General features: G+C 35.7%; 1 protein-coding gene across 11 annotated transcripts in view; it reads right to left on the reverse strand.

The window, feature by feature from the left end:
- Positions 1-20,705, reverse strand: part of NRG3 (neuregulin 3) — a 1,042,207-nt gene that overhangs the window by 595,766 nt on the left and 425,736 nt on the right. For all 11 annotated transcript variants that reach the window (XM_079136076.1, XM_079136071.1, XM_079136080.1 and 8 more), the window contains exon 2: positions 9,017-9,146. In XM_079136076.1, the coding sequence (XP_078992202.1) occupies positions 9,017-9,146 (130 nt within the window). The remainder of the gene's footprint in view (positions 1-9,016; positions 9,147-20,705) is intronic.

The following is a 20,705-nucleotide window of genomic DNA, read 5'->3' on the forward strand; positions in this document are numbered from 1 at the left end:
AAAAAAAAAAAAAAAAAATATATATATATATATATAAAACTTAATCTATTAAGCCCTACTTAATTGGAATGCAGTATTTATTCTACACCAGGCACTTGTACTATACTTAGCCTTCACAATGATTCTATGAAGCAGTAATATTATTTAATTCACTTAACGGATTAGAAAACTGAGACACAGAAAACAGGTATAATTTGTCAATCTGAAAGTGATGGAGCACTGAATCCAACTAGGAATCATTAGGAAAACCAAAAGAAGAAAAGAGTTATCATTTTTAAAAAGTATTTTTGAGGAAATAAAAATGTATTTTTTTTCAAATTAATAATTCTTTTCATGTCACTGTTAAATAGCAGATCTGCTGAAACTGTCACACTAAAAATTTGACAGAATATGCGATAGTTAAATCCCAGTGTCTACTGACTGTACCGAAACTCCAATCAATGATTTACATGGTTTTTTCATTAAAAGGGGTTGGGACAGACCAAAAAAACAAAAAAAAAAAAAAAAATCAATTAAATCATTTTGAACTTTGCATAGTTATAATATGTTGCATTTATATGGCATTTCCTAATTATCTATGGGCATTCACATACATAATATTTCAATGTTACTGCTAGAAAAAAATCATCATAACCTCCATTTTAGAGTTAAGTCATCACAATAGCAAAAAGAAAAACAAAAAAAAAAGACCGTGTGCGTGTGTGTGCATGCATGTGTGCATGCATGTGTGCAACATGTGTGCTACTTGAGGCTGAATATTTATATCAAGACAAGCCTGATCTTAACCTTAAGTAGCAACTAAAAACTATTTAAAGAAAGCAATGTACTACCACAATCTGCTTTTCCTCAATAAAAATCAAACATACTCGCTCATCACGTTTCAGATATTCAATGTTAACACATCCTACATTCAAAAAGTTTTCTGTCATTATTTTCTGCAGGGACTTGTAAATTCAATTATTAATGGTATTAAGGATTTTAGTGTCTATGTATTATAACAATAAAATGTACAAATAGCCAAACTCTGAGGAAATTATTTTAAAAAAGAATGAAGAAAAAAGAAAATAATTTGTTTTATTGAATCATCTATTTTCCACAAGTGAAATCATTATTTTTCCATGTGTATATTTTTGCATTAAAGTATAACTTTTCTCCAAAAATAAGCCAACAGGCTATTTTATTGTTTCACACAATTGAAAAATCAACACCCATTTTATGTCAATAATACAATTGTGGCAAGTTACATTGATTTGATTAAGTAGGAAAGAAAAATCATTTATTTCCTCTTAATGCAACAGAGATTCAGTAAGAAAAAAATTGGGGGAAATCAAGAAATGGTAACAGTATGAAAGAAATAATAGAATATTGATAATTTTTCAGTAGGAAGTCTAAGCTCTCAGAATATGCACAAGAAGTTTTGTTATGCTTCCTCCCCACTTTAAAATCTGAATCTTCTCTTAATTAAATGAGGCAAATTATATCATTTCAATGTATTGCTTATTTCTGATTCCTGCAAACATGCTTTTACTCAAAGCTTTCAGTGTAAGCCTAAGGAAGGAAGAGGAAAGAGGTATCATATGAGGATATGATACCCATATATACATACATGTATGCATATATATGCACATATATGTGTGTATGTTTATGTAATACATATTATATGTATACACAGACACAATACATATACATATTATATATACATTCTATATATAATTGCATTTCATTCTTTTATCTACCATTTGGGGTAGATATTTAACATGTTTTAAAATTTTATGTTATTTAATAAAGGACTGATGATTCTGCTTAAATGACTTGAGGAAATGCCATACATCCAGTAGAAAGTTCAACAGAACTTTAAACTCAGTTCTCTTGGCATTGAATGCCTACATTTGTCTTGAGCCTCCTACTCCAACTCACATCAGGAAACTATCTTTTAAAAATAACAAATTTATGTCAATTCTTAGACAACAGAAACAAACCCATGCCCGATGACCACTTCAAAACACCATTTCTTCAGCTACAGCTGCCATTTAACTCAGAAAACATGAAAAGAAGGTAAAATCTCAGCCCCCATAGCTAAATAGTTTGTGCTTTTACTCTATTAGATTTGTTTTTCTGGTATTTTTCATGGTATTTAGATAACCTTTAAACATATCAGTTGAAGATATATATAAAGAAGTTAAAGGTAAAGCACTTATAGGTAGTCATGGAATTACAAAAGGACATGCCTCGTGCAGTACTGTTTGTTCAATTTCTGAGACTATCGTGACAAATTATGTTGACACAGAAGAATCATTATACTTCGGTCATTTCTTCTTGTCAAGAGCAATCAGTAGTCCACCTGTTATAAAGAGGGATACTGCAAATTACTCAAATTATATTTCAGCCATGGCAGACACGCTTCTGAGCATTTCTTTGATGTACTTCTAAGGCACTGCACCTTATGATTAACCCCATTCTGCAAGGACTTAACCACTAAGCCTGGATTTCTAGACATCCCATCCTCTATTCCTTCCTGTTGATGGAGTTCAGGGATATGCTCCAAAATTCCATTTTCCTTCTCACCTACCTCAGCCACATGGAATCATGAGCTGCTGCTCTCAGAACACTTACTGATGAACCATTTGATAAAAGAGACCCTTCCTGTGTGGAAGAGCTAATACACCTCCTAAGTGAAACAGCAAAGCACTAACTGGGATGGTCCTGCAATTTTTTATACTATATCATAGAGATGTGGTTACACCGTTCTCAATCAATTCTCGTGAAGAGGGAAGTTTTTATTTCAAAACCTACTAGAGAGAAATAGACATAGCATGGAGTAGCAACTCCTCACCTGCCTCTCCCCCCTCCCTCTTCGCCTGCTGCCCCCACTCTCCAACTTCCACTAGCATTTTCTCACGTTGCTATACAAGTCAATCAGACCTTTTCCCAAACTATCCCCTTGGACAATGGTTGCTACTGGACTGCTTTCTTCTTTTTCAAGCAGTTCCATATTTCGAGTGATTCAAGTCTCTTCAAGTGAATTGCTTGATAGATTTCCAAAATGATCACTACAGGTCAAATTCAGCTCAAATGGTATCATTTCCAAGGTTTTAAAAATCCATTTTTGTAGAAAGTTTGGTGAAACATTTAATGAGCTTCAATTCAGAAGAGACACATCTTTTTAACTTGAATCTTACCTTAAACCACGTTTGACCCATCCAAATGCCTAACCATCTTTTCAGTTTATAATGTCTACCTCTTTTGCTCCAGAAAAATATAGGTAGTACCATTTCTCAAGTTTATAAAATTTCTAGCAATGGCATGACAATAAATTGATTATAGCATATCTAGTTTTGTGCAAATGTTTTGATTCAAGATGTTTCTAGTGACATGGTTTCCTTTTCTACCTATCTTAATTTGTTACTAAATATATTTTTATCAGTTTTCAAAACATGACTTCAATAAGAATTATTATACAGATCACCAATAAACTATTAATAAGAACACGTAGATGCAGTCAAATAGACTTGAAATAGTTTAATATTAAAGCACTTAATTAAAAGTTCTTTCATCAATCTAATAATAATGGATTATAATGACCTTGATTTAATAGAGAGAAGAACACTATCTTTCTTAATGAAAATACTAGAAGCAGGAGTCAAGTGTCTTAGCTAAGTGTCACATAAAGGAATTACATGTGTAAAGATCTTAGAAAATTCATAACATTCAAAAAAGAAAATGGTTACAAACACTATTAACCTTTTTATTTAGTTCCCTTTCAGAATTAGGGCTCTATTGTGTGTTCAACTCCATAAGTTTATATCCTTTCATATGTAATATGACATAATGAATATTTTATTGTCCTTAAAATATTTTGAGAACTCAACATGCAGATACATTCTAATTTATATAGACACTTAAATTCAGACTTTTGAGCATTCTGCTATTACAAATATATGTACAGAGACCATCCCTACAAATAAATTCACATACATTTCTGTAGACTAGCTTGTTAGAAACAATATAAAGACTTTCACACATGTGGAAACATTGCCTTCAGAAAGTGCTTAACAAAGCATACTCCTGCAAGTAGAACATGAGATGTTTCACTGCACGCTCAGCAAACTGAGAATTGACTTTAAATCAATAAATATATCACATGCAAAAAAAGAAAAAAATCCCCCTAACCCTCCAAAACCCAAACCCCAAACCCTGATTTGCATTCCTTTGTGAGGTTATGCATCTTTCATATTATGGGTCACCTGTATTCCTTTTTTAGGGGAAGAATATATTCTTCCCTTTTGCCATTTCCCTATTCAGATTTTATTTTAGTATTACCCTAGGTATTCTATGTGATTTCTTGTTAGTAATTCTTTGCCATATCTCTTGTTCAGTTTTTTCATAGGTCAGCTTATAATCTTGTTTCTGATTTAATGTAAACAAATCAAAATGCAATGTTGTATCAAATGTTCAGATCAAAACACAATGTCCTGCCAATGTTGCATATTTTCCCTTTCCATTACTTCTTTTTGCTCCCAAGTTTATTTCAGCTGCTGACATAAATAAATGTCATTTTATTTTTTTAATTTTCCTTAGGTTTTATTTATTTACTGCATTACCTTCTGACTCCATTGAGAACAACTTCTGTATAGATAGGTCAAATACACTTGGGGTTTGGTTTATCTGATAGGCAACCTTATCAAATACTCAGTCCCTCATTTCCTCATTTTCCTTCTGGTTTATGAATCTATCCTTGATCTAAGACTCACTGTATTCCCAGATTCATTTTAATTAATTAGCATGTGGAAAATATGTGACTTCATAATATATTTTTATTCAGAAGAACCAATTTCCAATTTTCCCTGTTTATTTATTTATTTATTTATTTATTTTTTTTACTGTGGACTGAACCCAGGAGTACTTTACCACTGAGCCACATCCCCAGTCTTTTTAAAAACTAAATATTTTATTTAGAGACAGAGTCTCACTGAGTTCCTTAGGGCCTCACTAAGTTGCTGAGGCTGGCTTTGAACTTGTAATCCTACTGCCTCAGTGTCCAGAGCCACTGGGATTGCAGACGTATGTCACTGAGCCTGACTATGACCTTAGAACTCCTTTTAAATTTTTATTAATTTGCTTTCTAATTTAATTATTAGAAATATAAGTGCTTTTTCGAAAAAATTGAAAAGCTCATAATATGAGACAATAACAAAGGGAAAACCTTACCCCCTAACCCCGACACACTGTTTTTTCCTGAAATTCACACTGCCCTTTTTTGAACATGTAATTTTAGGATCTCTATCACAGATAGTTTGGAAGCTCTGCCCTGTTATTCCTACTATTCCTCCCTGGCAACGAAAAAGGAATGTGTCAGAACAAGGTATTTTTTCCCAACATGGAAACATATTTGATGTAATTTAACATAGGAATGTATTTTTTTTAAGTGAGAAAACATCATGTTAATTTTTCTCAGATTTTCATTTATAATCTTTGTGACATGTGAAGAATAAACTATACATTAGATAAACATGCAAGCCTTTGTACTGCTGCTCTGATATACTAAAAGTTGTCTTATTTTGCTTGAGACACAATCTGGTAACTAATATGTCATAATGATGCCACCGAAAGCATGCTGGTCAGTTCAAAGCACTTTGTTTTCTTTTTGTTATTTCCTAATGATGAAGTATTTCACTTCTTGAAACATGTTACAAAGTGCATTGCCATTTAATTCTTAAATTCATTTCTGTATGTATTTATTCAACATTCTCTCAGTGATAGGAGGTCCTCAATAAACATTTCTCAAATGGGAGAAGAATGAATGAAACATACTACTTAAATAGAGTGCTATACAAAATGCCGCATTATTAATAACTATGCTGGAATTTTTAGAAGTGGCTGATGTAGGAACAAATGCATGTCTTTTATTCACAGCAAAGCCTGAGAGATGAATAGCAGGCACGTATGATATGTGATTTATTCATACACACTAGTAGGAGATTTATAGGCCTCTATTAACTTACTTGAGTTCCAACCCTGTCTTAAGCTTGTCTTTTGTCACGATTAGCTATTTTGTCACTGTATGTTAAATAACAAGTTGTCTGAACTGAAATATGCAAGAAATATGAAGACAGAAGATCAAAATTATTACACATGCACATTGCTCCAGCTAAACCACAGATCTATCTCCACTTGTATGTGTTACAAAAATTAGACATGTACATGCATTTACGCGAAAGCAAGGGATTCCTTTTCTGTGTTGAAGATCTATCATGAGTCTGAATTGTTTCGCAAAAAAGTCATATATTGAAGTGCTAACCTTCAATACCACAGAATGTGATCATATTTGGAGAAAAGATCTTTACTAAGATAATTATGTTAATAGATGTTCATTAGGTTGGACTCAACTCAGTCTGAACAGTGCCCATACAAGAGGAGCAAATTTGAACACACAAATCAACAGAGGACAAAGAGAAGGCACAGGAAGATGATGACCATCTGTAAGCAAAGAAGAAAAGTTCAGGGGAAACCAACCCTGCTGGCACCTTCATCTTAAACTTCTAATCTCCAAAACTGTGAGAAAATCAATTTGTGCTCTTAAGCTACATAGTATGTGATACTTGGTTATAGAAGCCCTAGGAAGTTAATACAGCCATCAACTAAAGAATTAGAAAAGCCGTATGTCAGGGGAAAAAAAGAATTGTTTTGTACCTGTCTACAAATTCATCTTTGAAAAAGATGAATCTTATCAGCCTGCATACTATGGTGGGACCTGATCTGATTCTTCCTTGTAGAAGAACATCACTAAAGAAAATTGCTACATTAGCTGATACTTCTAATTCATCCTTCCTTCAATGGATTGGGAGTCCAACTTTAAGTGACTATCCACTGCCTTCATCCATTTTGGATTGCTATAACACAATATCCGAGTTTATGGGTAACTCAAGAAATACAGAGGTTAATTTGAGTCATGATTCTGGTGACTGGAAGGCCCAGACATCCCAGTGACAGCATCCCAGTGAGGATCCCCGACTGCATGACATTATGGCAAGAAACAGGAGGAACCAGCTGCATGTGGAAGGGCACATGTATGAACAAGGAAGCAAGAGACAGTGGAGATGGCAAACTTGTTCTTTTTATAACAGTCTGCTGATGAGGTAACTAAACCCCTCTAAGGAGACCACTTGTGAGCGGGCAATAATCCCCAAGTGGGTGGAGCCTCCGTGACCTAGTTACCTTCCACATGAACCTCTGGGGCACCAGCTAAATCCACATGATAGCACCCTCTTCCATATGACGATCACACTAGGTTGACTAAGGTAAGGTTAACATGTAGCCAAATGTCTAAAAGACCTTGAACCCACATCAGGCTTTGAAAACGTACCTCATTCATTTTCCTATGAGGAAAGATCACTTGTGTACTTCCTACCTGTGTCCTGTTGGATATAATACATATGGCAAGAGAAGAGATGTGTGGGGAGGACCAATCCCCATGCACCTTTATCCCAAACTCAAGTTCACAATGGATAGGACTGGGGTGAAGGATTTGCAAATGGAATAAATGTGATGGCATTGGGAAAGTCACAGGAAAATCACATGTCAAAAGCATGGAAATAAAGACCTCAGTACTATTTGACATATGATAACTTTTTTTTTTTTTTTTTTTTTTTTGGTACCAGGGATTGAACCAGGAGCAGGTGCTTAACCACCAAGACACACTCACCCTTGTTTTATTTAATTATTTATTTATTTAAAATTTTGAAACAGGGTCTTGCTCAATAGCTTAGAGCCTTGCTAGTTTGCTGAGGCTCACCTTGAAACTTGTGATCCCCCTGCCTCAGGCTTTTGAGTCACTGGGATTCCAGGTGTAGACCACCATGCTGGGAGATATATGGTAACTTCTACAGAGATGTGCAACTATCATTTATCAGTTTTTCTAGACTTATGCTGCTGGCTGCCCCCTGTGGAAACATGTCCTCTCTATGGACTGAATCTGACTTTTGGAGTCACAGATGTTTTGCTGTCACATTCTAAAACTCTAACTGTAAGATGCATTTCTCTTCACTGTTAATGAAACAACATGGGAATAAAGGTTTATAATAGCAACAGAGAGGGGGGAAAAGTCATAATTTTCCATGCTTCACGATTCAGAATAATTAATTTAATAACTGTGTCATATGAGAAGAGTAAATAAAGAGAAGAAAAGGGGTGTGGATATATGTGATCACTGAAGCATACACAATTGCAAGGAAAAACAAATTACCAGGGTAGTGTCGGTAATAAAAGCTCGGTGGGAAATATTTTTTGAATGTTAATTTGATTCTTCTATTGAGCCTTAAAGCTGCAGTGTCTCTACAAGAGAACTATTTCCACTTGTTTTTATTTTTAGCTGTTACATAACCTATGTCTCTAAAAACCAATTAAACACCTTTCTGATCTCTGCTGGGAATTTTCCTTAAGTAGTTGTCTACTAGACTATAACAGGACTGTGATTTCATTTACAACATCTTGCTGGAGATTGTTTCATCATCAGAGGTGTTAAAAAAAAAGTACTGAAATTAATCAAGGAGAGCAGAATCAAAATAAAATGCAGTCCTCTTTGGACACAGTTACATTCTCTGGGGTTTGGTTCACATGAAACACCAAGACTCCAGACCTAACAAGAGCTGTTTGATTTTCTTGCCATGGTCCTTAGATTTGCAAGAAAGGATTATTTCTGAGTACAAGGAGACAAATCTAAGTCCCATGCCAGAAATGTAGGCTTCTAAAGAAATTATTTTCTTTAAATTGGCAGATATAAACTTAAGTGTTCCCTGATTTGTTTAGCTAAAACTTACACCTCATCTACTCTCCCTTATTTGTCCCTTGAATGCTAAGGAGATATCTGCTTTGCCTTTCCATATTAAGACTCAATATTTCCATTCAAATGGTAGGACTGTATACATCCCAGATGCTATATATTCCCAAGCTCACTTGCACCTTCCACCTCCATCCTCAGTAGGGCCTGCCCTTGACACCAGCAGTCGCAATGGCTTACCGACAGTGCTTATGGGATCCTGTCAGGGTTTCGATCACAAAGCACTCGCCATCGTTGAGACAGTATGCCAGGTCCTTGTCTCGGCAGGGTTTGAAGTGCTCGGATCTCTCAGTGGAATATGTCGTTGTATCTGTCAAGGAGAGTACAGAGGGAAATGCTGTCAGCATGCATTCCAACACCAACTGCTCCTGTCACTGGCCCAGATGTGTGCATTGAGGCCTGTGCACGGGGTACAAGGGAAGGGTCTTGAGACAGGACTGACACTAAACAGTGCTGAGCAACAGAGCTGGTTAACCTACTGTGCTCAGTGGTCCTAGTTAGCCTTCTATATCCACAAGTTCCACATCCTGGGATTCAACCAACCACAGATGGAAAATATTCAGAAAGATAAAGCTGTATCTGTACTGAACATATCTACACTTATGATCTTGTTGTATTGCCTAAACAATACAGCGTAACATCTATTTACACACCGTTTACACTGTAATTGGTATTATACTAATTCTGGATATGATTTAAAGTACATGAAGGTGCGTGTGTAGGTTATGCAATTCTACTTCATATTACACAAGGGACATGTGCATCCACCTAGACACCAATCCAGTAGGTCTCCCGAGCCAATAGCCTGAGGTTAATGAGATCACTGTGTTTCTTCACTGGGTTTTAACAATTGGAGTCACTCCAGAGAAGCCTCCTTTGAGGACACATTAACAGTAAACGTTGATTGATCCTGAGTCAACACCCAAATCCACTTTCATTAATTTTAGTTTCAACAAATGAAGTATTGAAACAATATCTCTTATGTTTTATTGTTGCCAAATGTCATTAAACATCTGATCAATGTATATCGTGACTGTCTGTGAAAACCCATGTTAGCTTTTGAGTTTTTTTAGCTACAGCTACAATTGGCTAATAGCTAAGCTAATTATTCTTTCACTTTCTCCTTTTATTATGTAATTAAAATGCAAATGTTCCAAATTCTGAAACAGATAATCACATGTGAAGAATGTTTCTGGTAAATATTTAACAGGGCCAAATTATTGTCATTTTTTAGCATTCTCTTAAACATGTATTTTTAAAATCATAATTAGTTACATTTTTAAATTAAGCTATACATCTATATCTGCCATAAATATGAAACTACCCATAAATACATACTATCTATAGGATACAGACTTTATCACCATATGTAGACATTTTTCTAGTTATAGAATTTTCAGCATCTGAAGTATTAACACCAATTCCACTTTAACAGTCAAGAGAAAATATATGTATTTAAAAAGTCAAAGATGAATAAATTATTCAACATTTAAGCTCCTTTAATTTCCTTTTTATAGTTCTATATTGGTTATAATGTTCACCAGCATGGCATACGAAATCAGCTCACTAACTAGAGGTCACAGTGAGATTCTCCCTTGCTTATCATTCCAAACCGATGGGAAAGCAATCATCCTAAAAGGAAACCTGCTCATGTCTCTCCCACATCTAAAAGTCCTCAGTGAGGCTGGGATATAGCCAGTGGTAGAATGGGTACTTGTTTCTGTGAAGCCCTAGGTTCAATCCCCAACACCACAATAAATGAATACATAAATAAATATATATTTTTAAAGAAATAAATATTCCTCAGTGGTTATTGTCATGGGGATAATTTCAAAATCCTTAGTAGAGCACAGAAAGATGGGCTTTCTCAAATTTTGCCTGTATGCTCTCTCTTTGTTTTATGGGGGCGGGGCTGAGTATTTAACCCAGGGCCCTTAACCACATTCCCCACCACACCCCACTTTCCATTATGCATTTAATGCCATAATAGTTTGCTCCTAAGTTTATCCATCCCTTTAGTCTGTGAACTCCCTGAGAAGTCAAAACCTAATAAGAATCGGTGCTCAGTAAAAAACTGTCAATAAATCTGAACTCTTAACATCACCAACCATTTAAATGGTATGAAAGAAAGATAGGCTCATTTAAGATCTCATTACAACTTTTCCAATTGTTATTGTACCACTTAAAGAAAAAAGTTAGGTAGAACTTCACAATCATGCTATTGTTTTGGTACATGTTTAATGTTAATGCATATTTCAAAATCAATACCTTCAGATTTACTTAACTCACATTCCTCATTTATTGTAAGCATGGAAAAAATTGACTTTTTGGTGTCCTCTTTCTTGGTGTGACAATGGGAACTTTTTTTTTTTCCATTTCAAAATATCTGCCTGTTAATACTTTGAAACAAAATAAAGGCTCTGCAAACAGACACATTTTCCATTTTCCAAGAGATCTTCTGTACAGTGAAGATCTATTATTCAAGGCAGTGTGTGATAAACAGTCACACAGAATCAATCTCTCTTTCTGTGGGAAATATTTAATATCCAAGAGATCCAAGCAAAATATTCAATATGAAATGCCACACAGTTGACTGCTGCTCTGACTGCTGAAGTATATTAACTCATGATCAGTTAGTTAACTTTTTCTCTAATTTCTTATTATCTGTTTATTGATATTCACTGATCATTCCTTTAAGAATGGCTTTTCATTAACATAACCTACAGCATAAAAAGTGAGATCCTTATTTTATAATCAGTGGTTTTAACAAGCTACAGACTCCAAAGGCAATACAATGGCAAAGCAATTACAATCAATTATTTCCATCTGACAAAGGCTGTCTACTGTGGTTACTGCCCGTCAAGTTGCCATCTATCAGAATGTTACAGAGGATCAGAGACCCACACAAATGGCTCTGCAAGACCTGGGTGGGAAAGCAAAGAGATATGCAGCTTAGTATGTGCTCAGATTTTCTACTTCCATTGCTGAGAGAATCGTGAAATTAATTTAAAACACATACTTATCTCTTAGAATGCCTTGACTGGTTTCAAAGAAAACATCATTATTACCCTTTGGAATAGCTTCATGTTATTAAAGTGACAGTATGCTGTATTTGGTCTTCTTATAAATCAATAAAATGCAAATATTCATAAATTTGAAATCTTAGAATTCACCTAAGCATTTCCCCATAGAGTGCCTAAAATCAGAGACTTTGGGTAAGGTAAGGTACACTCATCATGACATGAAAGTTTGCTCTTGAATCATGCCAAAGGTGTACATGGACACAGTAAATGAAGTCACAATTCTACTAAGACTTTTGTTAAATAAATAATAAGCATATTATATCTAAATCACTGGTGGCCAGACCTTCTATTACTTACCACAAAATACAATCTAACAAAGAGACAGTGATGATTTGGGGTGATGACCTCCAATATTTACACACACAAACATTTAATTCTTTAACATATAAAAGATATTACAAAGTATTAAGTAGCACATAATAGAAATAAGATGAATATTAAATATAAGATGCAATTCTTTTTTTTTCTTTTTTTTTTTTTTTTGCCCTAAGGTAACAGAGCAGGCTTTGATCTGAAGGGGAAACCTGGGGCAATTGTGGGAATAAAAAAATAAATAAGATCTAACTCCAAGTTGTAAGCTCTAAACAACTTTGGGATATCTTAGCGATCAGATATAGAACTCTGAACTATGAATGTATCTAACACTTGGGAACCTGCTTATATTTTTTAAAACTGTACTCTATAAGATAGTCTAATACATTAAGTTGGGTATATAATACATGGTACCATTTTGCCATTTACTTAATAAAACTTCTATTTTATACATACACTTAGGTAAATTTGTTATAGAGCTATTAATATCCTTCAAAAACTGTATGAATGAAGATCTAGGTGAGTCAATACTGCCATGGATTCCCATTTGTCTTTCAAGCCTCTTCCGTATGTTTCCTCACCATAGAGAGTGCCTCAGTAGACATCACCCTTTTCACCTGCACCTGCGTATGGCTATCCCATCTGATTGGACCATGAGTACCTGGGGAGGACAACAGGCCTCCACACTTCCCTCACAATAGATGCTATGGGAAGACAATCTGCTTATTCAGAGCCTTTCTCTAAATATTTGTGGTGAAAAGTGTGCATTTTTTTTTTTTGTTATCATCAGAAAAGAAAACTCTTTAAAAAATCTGGGAAGTGAATACATATTTAGAGATTAGGATATGAGAAGTGTTTCAAAAGCAAATTACATGGATTTTTATAAAGACAGAAAGATAAAGATAGAGGATGAGGGAAAATGAACAAAAAAATAGAATTTTTTAAAGAGGGGCACATGAAGGGTAGAGGGCTGTGCGGTGTAAGATGAGCAGAGATGGCACTAAGGAGGAGCTTTCCAAGCCCCATGATCAGCAGTCAAGGGCTCAGCTCTGAGAAGTAAGTCCGCTGGTTGAGGCATAGTGCCCCATCACTTGGGGCCACTTGTGCAATTATCTGGACCACTCATCTGGCACTTGTTATGTGTAGTTTAATGTGTTTTCTTATTCTTTTATGGGTTTTGGTCTCTCTCCCCAGGGAGGTCAGGGAGAGTGCTTTGTTTTTAACTTCTGTATTCTTTCCACACCATGTAGCATACATAGTAAGCAATCAGTACAGTAATTAAACGCACAGTGGGACATGGTGGTGGTTAATTCATTAAAGGCAAAATGGGAAGAAAATGTACGGCTGGAAGACAGAAATCCCTGCAGATTTTGCAATGAAAGTTAATTTACTAATGAATATAACGATGACTGGTTTTCCCCTTAAGTACTGAGTTGAACCTGCATATTACTTCTGGAGGTTCTCTAAGTCTCCAGCGCAAAGCTGAACACTGTGGGAATCCATGGTTTGTTGCAGGAATAAGAGTACTAAATTGGTTATTATAGATAATAATTATGGTAGATAGCCAAAGAAAGGGAGAGCTTAATTCAGGCAATAGTTATCTATGAAGGCATCCCAAAGGATTGGCATTGGAGCTGGGTCCTGAATATATGCAATTCAATTGGCACAGAAGAGGAAGATCACCTAAGGAAGAAAAATGCCAAGGCACAGAGAAGACTCTATCTTAATAAATTCTTCAACACTCCTGGCTCACAAAAGTCAGATTCCTCAGAGTTTTCTTCTTTCCCAACTAAGTTCAAGACATTACGATTCGATTCTCTAAGTTAAGAATCTGGTGATGTCATTTAAAAGCTTTTAGGATTTGCAAAATACCTTAGAAGGTCTGAAGACATTTAAATATGTTTGCAGACTCCAGCACCCTCTTCTGTGGCAAGAGTGTAAATGAAAGGGCTTCAATATATTAGAATTTCCTAATGAATTTGCCCTTTTTCCGGCACCATATAGGAATATTAGCCTGACTTAAAAAAATTTTAATGGCCATGAAAAACTGGAATAAAAACCCAGTGATGTTTGAAAGGGAAAAACAAAAACAAAAACAAAAACATTTCTCAGCTGACCACAGGCAAAAACAGCTTTCTTTCCACTGCCAGAGATTAAACAACTGTTCACTCCCTGGCAAGGGAGAAATGGGAACATTGAGCAAGGAATTTTCATGTTCAATTGAGTCATGGGACTGCTGTGAGGACTAACAGCTCTTGATGTACCTCACAGCCATCAATTCTTGCTGCAAATATAGAAGGGACCCTTGTTAACAGTTTGTATGATATTTTGCCATCTTCCAGCTAAAAATACTGCTTTTAAAAATGGTTTCATCTTAAATAAACCTGCATGGCACATAGCTTGTTCAACAGGAATGAGTTTATTTTGGAACTGCAGAATGCATACTAAAGAGGAATATATTTCCTTCTACCTGTGCAAAAACACATGCATTTACAAACTTCTTTCTACCACAATGATAGTAAGAGTAGATACAGTCACTGGAGCCCTCATCTTGTGTTAAATTTTGTGCTGTATTCTTCACAAACACCATGTGATTGCTCTCCACATTACTTTGCTGAAAGGGCCTATTCTGTGTCACCAGCTAACTCTAAATCCAGTGGAGACTGATTTTTTTTTTTTTTTTTCATCTTGTTGGAATTCTCAAAAGCATCTGACACTCTTTAACAATTCCTGCCTTCCCAAAAAACCTTTCAGTGGCTTCTATCTTATCACATATTTTGGAATTTTCTCTTGCTCTTTGGCTTTTGCCACCTTAGTCTCATCTAATTTATATTCAAATGCCGAAAGATTGGCTTTCAAATAACTCCTAATGTATACTCTGCATCTTGCTAAGTATTTTTTCATTAACAGTCTCTTAGGCTTTCAAGGAACACTATGATCTTGTGCTATTATTTACTATCCTTATTTTATAAATGGGGAAAGTGAGTTGTAGGGAATTTATATCCTTGGTCTCATTTCTCTTAACTGTTAACTTGTGGACTCAAACAAATGCAGTTTGATTTGCTTTATTATACTGCTTCCCAAAGGCCACATTTTTATTTCTGTTCTTTCTTTTACTTTCTGTTCATTGCTAATTATAGAATGGCCCTCAAACTAGTAATACTAGGATCATATATGAGCCAGCATGAACCTCATCCCAGAACTATCACATGAGAAACCTTAGAGGTGATGAGAATCAGCTGTTCTGTATGATTGTATCTTTTATCATCTACATGTCTATAACTCTGAGATTTATACCATAAGCCCATCATTTTCTCAGAATTCCACTCTGCCTACTCCTCCCCTACTGGTGACCATCCCAAATATACCTCGAAATTAACTTCTTGGAATCTGAACTCTTATTCTTCCTCCACAAACCTGTTTGACCCCACTATGTATGCCAGTGGCCTAGGAGACATCTTTCCTTGATCTTCCATGTGCAGTCACCAAATACTATTGATTCTACCTTCTAAATTTTTTTGAATATACCAACTCTTTCCATCTTATCTCACCTGAAATAATACCTCTTCCAGGCCTGCCTAAACATGTTTGGAACTCTAAAATGAATTATCTATATTAAAATCAATTTGCATAATATATGTAGAAAACAATTGGTTGGTCATTTCCTTGTAGAAAAGCAGAAAAGCACACCGTGGCTTTTCCTGGTTCTTATGTAAGGACCCAAATCCTCCTAAGCCCTCTCTATCTGTGATTCTTATATAACGGTTGTTTCCCATTTTCAATACACAAGCCACAGTTGTTCAAATGCCCCATCATCTGAGGCCTTTGTATGCTCCCTTTTTCAAGGTGCTATCCAGGACTCCACAGATTCTCACAGTCATCTAGAATTGTCATCCAGGGCACACGTGAGAAGGCAGAGACAAATATAGCAAAAAATAAATTTCCCTTAGATATTTATTTTCTCTGTAAAACTCTCTGGCTGAGTTGCCAAGTGGAGTCTTTCTTCTCTTAGGCCTCTTTCCCATTTAGGTCACCTCCTGTTCACTTCCTCTTTCTGTCTTTCATTTCTTTCAATCAAAGACATTGTGACACCTACACATGGTCTTAAGCCACAGATAACACATGTGTTTGGGAAGTTCGACCTTTGATTTGGCAAAGTTTAACAAAACCAAGCCTTACCCTGGGATTATTCTCAGATTTCCTATGAAAAATAACAATTTTTATTGTTTTTATCAGTTTTCCCATAGACCATGAATTTCTTTTTGGAAGATATAAACATTTTGTGTGTGGCAAAGAGTGAAGTGGAGTTGTGTTCTTAGTAACTAGCCCATCACCTGTCACCCAATAATTATTTAATAAATGTCTGCTGAGTGAATATCCTTATACTAACACTGCATTACAGACTTTTACCTAGAGCAGGTGAGATCTTTAATATGTCTATAGAGACTTTGTTTGATATAATAGTCTTGCAAGGGAATTTGAACTGTGAGTTAACTATGCCACATGCTGAGTAACCCCTTGGGAAAACAGGGTACATAGCATTAGGACTAGATACTATGAAGAAGTAGACAATTTGGTGATTGACCAAGATTAAAAACTGAGGCTACAGGAGAACTCCAACAGAGTTTCTGAGTGACAAAAAAAGTAGCAGTCACTTTGGTCAGAAGCAGGGATACCTAGACAATTTGGCGGGAGCAAAGTGGTATTGTCTCTGGTTCCAAACCCAGTCAGAGTATCTTGATTGAATATTAAGTTTGCTCATTTGGATTTGGCTGCCAGCAGGACCATCTTCCCCTTTTAAAACATCACCTTGCCTATAGCTGAGTAGTAGCATGTTCATAAAAATGCCAATACCTTCAGTGAAGGAAATAGCAGGTGATTGACCCATCTTGAGATCCAAAGAAAAGACTGCTAAGCCTCCATTAGTAGGGCCCTTTTAAGCTTCTTGAAAGCAGAAAGAGTGCAGCGGACAGACTTCAGGTCCGCACCTGTCCTCCAAGTGGGGTACACTGGGTAATTTTAATGAGATGTCTTTGCAGATCTGAATTAAACAACTCTCCATTTGATAGTTTGTTCTCTAGGCATATTTCTAATTGGGTCTTGATTTCTCATGTAAGAATGCCTTCCATAAGAGAAGGCTACCCAAGTTGGGGACAGGGTTTCATTCTCTTTGATATCTTCATCTACCAGATTAACCTTTATGAGAATGAAACTCCTTATACATTTGATAAAATCTTCTCCCCATCTGGATTTCAACTAGTCAAGAGCTGACACACTCACCTAAATAGCACATCTGAGCGTGATTCACCTTGTACCTATATCTCCATTGTGCCTTCATTCTACAAAATTAACACTTTCTAGCTCATTCTACAATTTCCCACACATCTTTGTGCAGTTATACTGTTATGTTTTTTGGGCTCCCAACATTGGAACTCATCAGGCATCTTTATGACTCTATGAATTTAAACATGTTATTCCTTTTACCTCACAGGCAGAGTTATATACCTCTGCCCAGCAGAAAACATTCTAATTGGTTGAGATCTATGTAAAATCAAAGTCCCTTAGGTTAGAAGGAGCTGTAAGAATGCAGAATTCAAAGCTCCAGTATCTCTAATGCTGTGATCACTCCAAAATGCTAAGAGACTGCCTAGGAGTTCATTCACCACCTTCTTTCCCAATTATATTAAGATTTTAGTAAGAACTTAGCAAGGCCATCTCTGCATCCTCATAATTTATCCCAGGGCTTAACACACAACGGATGCTTAATGCATGTTTTCTGAGTGAATAACTATCATAATGGTTATAACAATGACGATTATAGTAACACCCCAGACTCACACATACCTTTAGCATGATAAGGTAAACACCATTTTGCAGATCCCTATTAGTAATGATGTATCTGGAGATAAATAATGAAAAACATATTGGTGCTTATGTGAGTGGACCTGAGGCAGACTAATAATTCAGTTTATTTTTGATTTGATGAGGTTCCATGGAAAAATAGTTTATTGTTCATAAACATTTATATAATTCTTACTCAAGAACTTTCTCAACATTCAAATTTCTTGTCTGCAAATTATATGTGGAGATAATATTCAAAATATTTACTAAGTGCTATGGAAATGACAGCTCCAATCAGAATGAATCTGTGTCATTAAAAAAGAAAAAAAAGGCAATGTCGGATGGCCCCATGTGAACAGATGTTAACACTCTGGAACCTGGATTAATACTGAGGAGATCTGGAAACCCTGGCACAGGATATCCAAGATGGCATGGAGGGCGTCATTCAGAAGGGTTTGAGCAGCACTTATTTAACAACTAGAATAAAATCAGCACAGTATTTTAACAGTCCATACAATTAAGGAGGATCTCTGCTATCTACGGTCTAAATCTATATTTAACACTTGTAGTTATAACAATTCAAACCAGGATAACAGGTAGATATAGAAGTCAACATGGGATAATAAGGCCTGGAATGAACCTATTAATCAGGTGTAAGTATTATTTTCATTTTACAGAAAAGACACTGAAGCTTGGAAGGATCATATACTATTCTTAGAATTTCACAGCTTTTCAATGGAAAGAGGGGAAAAGACACAGGAGCCCAGTTCTTTAATGAACACTCTTTAGCACTCTGCAATTCTACCTGAGCTGAATTTTGGACTCTATTAAGGTGTGTATATTTGAGCCCCTCCTTGTCAATCACTCTCTTGGTCTCTCTACTGTAAGTAAACATAAGAACAATTTAGGGCACTATTTTTGTATAATCCATACATTTTCCCTCTAATCCACCCAACACTAATTTTTCTAAGTAATACTTTAAACACTGCAAGAGGTATGTATTGGGGATAGGTGGGTACAAAAAACAAACAAAAAAAAAAAACAAAGACTTGGAATTTCTATTACTTTCTCTTTCAAATTTTCTTTTCATCCTATTATGGCTTAGAAATAATGTTTAAATATTGACACAATTCTCCAATATCCTTCAGAAAAATGAACATCACTCATTTTATTTATTTAAAATCTTATTTTATACCTTCATAGACTGTATTTGCATCCTTTATTTTGGAATTCAGAATTGCAATCTCCTCTTCTGTATATGGGGTATTAAGAAGGCATTAGCATTGCAGCTACATGGGTTTAGATTTGGACCTCTGCTCCCTTTAAATGTTTACGGTGTCAAGTGTCATAGTAGAAGTAGAAAAACTTCTTGGTATTTTGTCTATAAATCAGGGCATGAAGAAAAAGTCATTCAGTCAAGATGAGCTTTCACTCTGGCAGATTGTACAAATTATGAGAATTATATTAGAGGACTATAAACAAGTAATAGTTGTTCAATTACAAGTACTATGTTTTCAAGCCACCTGGCACCCCATTCTCTACCCCAGCTAGCATATTTCTAGGCACACAACAAAAGATAAAGAAATTCCAGATGTGATGGCAAAGGAAGTTCATACAAAAGAGACGGAAAAGTGAACATGCATCCTAAGTATTAAGACTGAGAAGACATGAAGAGACACAAGAAATATGCTGAAAGTCAAAAGAAGAGTTGGAAGCTGAAAACACTTGAACTTCAACATTCACTCACTGACGAAGAGAAGAGAGCAGAGCAGAGAGCAGAAGAGAGGAAGAAAAGAGAAAAAGGAACAGAAGATTGCTGATTAAAATATAGGAAATCAATAATGTAGTATTAACCCCCCAAATGCCACATTTACTTAAAACAAACAATCTCAAATTCATTCAGTCACCAAGTCATTTATCATTTTGACAACATCCAGGTCTTAGGGATGCGCAATCAGGTTAGGAAACAATTACATTGTTCTCCAACTCTCTTCACATAAAGTATATGATACATCATACTTTAACTTCCTTAAAAACTCTCACCCTCTGCAAGCCTGTTCATCTTTTTGGGGACAATATGGATCTCACCTTGAGCAAAAAAGGAAAAAGGCCTTTGTCTCGTACCTCATTGGGTCTCTCAGTATCTGAAATTACGTGTGCCTAGGTCTAAATATCTAACATAAATCTTTGTAACCTACTTTTGCAGACCTGGTTTTGCATTGCTATCTTACTATTTATTGGTGTGTTGAACATGAATGAATGAAATATATGAAAACATAACCATGGGTTTTCATGAAGTCACAATGCATGGAAATGGGTCTTACACAGTGCTTGGCACTAAGTACTTTTTCTCTTTTACTAAGTAAGTCAAAGCATATTTATTAAGCATCATCTATTTATCTAATTCAGCAATGTCTCTGTATGATGTCATTGAAGTCATTTATCTATTTAGTAATTTATCATTAAATGTGTTTTATAAGGTTGCTGAGTACTGCACTAGGGCCTGGGGTGGAGATGAGGAAATCAGTTCAGAAATCATCTAGCATGTGGCTACCTTCAGGGAACTTCCAGGCATGTGCACCTGCCACGTGCCACACATACTCTGCTAGGTGCCAGAGAGGGGAGAGGGGAGA

This window comes from Sciurus vulgaris (genome assembly GCF_902686455.1).
Source record: "Sciurus vulgaris genome assembly, chromosome: 4".
Lineage (NCBI taxonomy): Eukaryota > Metazoa > Chordata > Mammalia > Rodentia > Sciuridae > Sciurus > Sciurus vulgaris.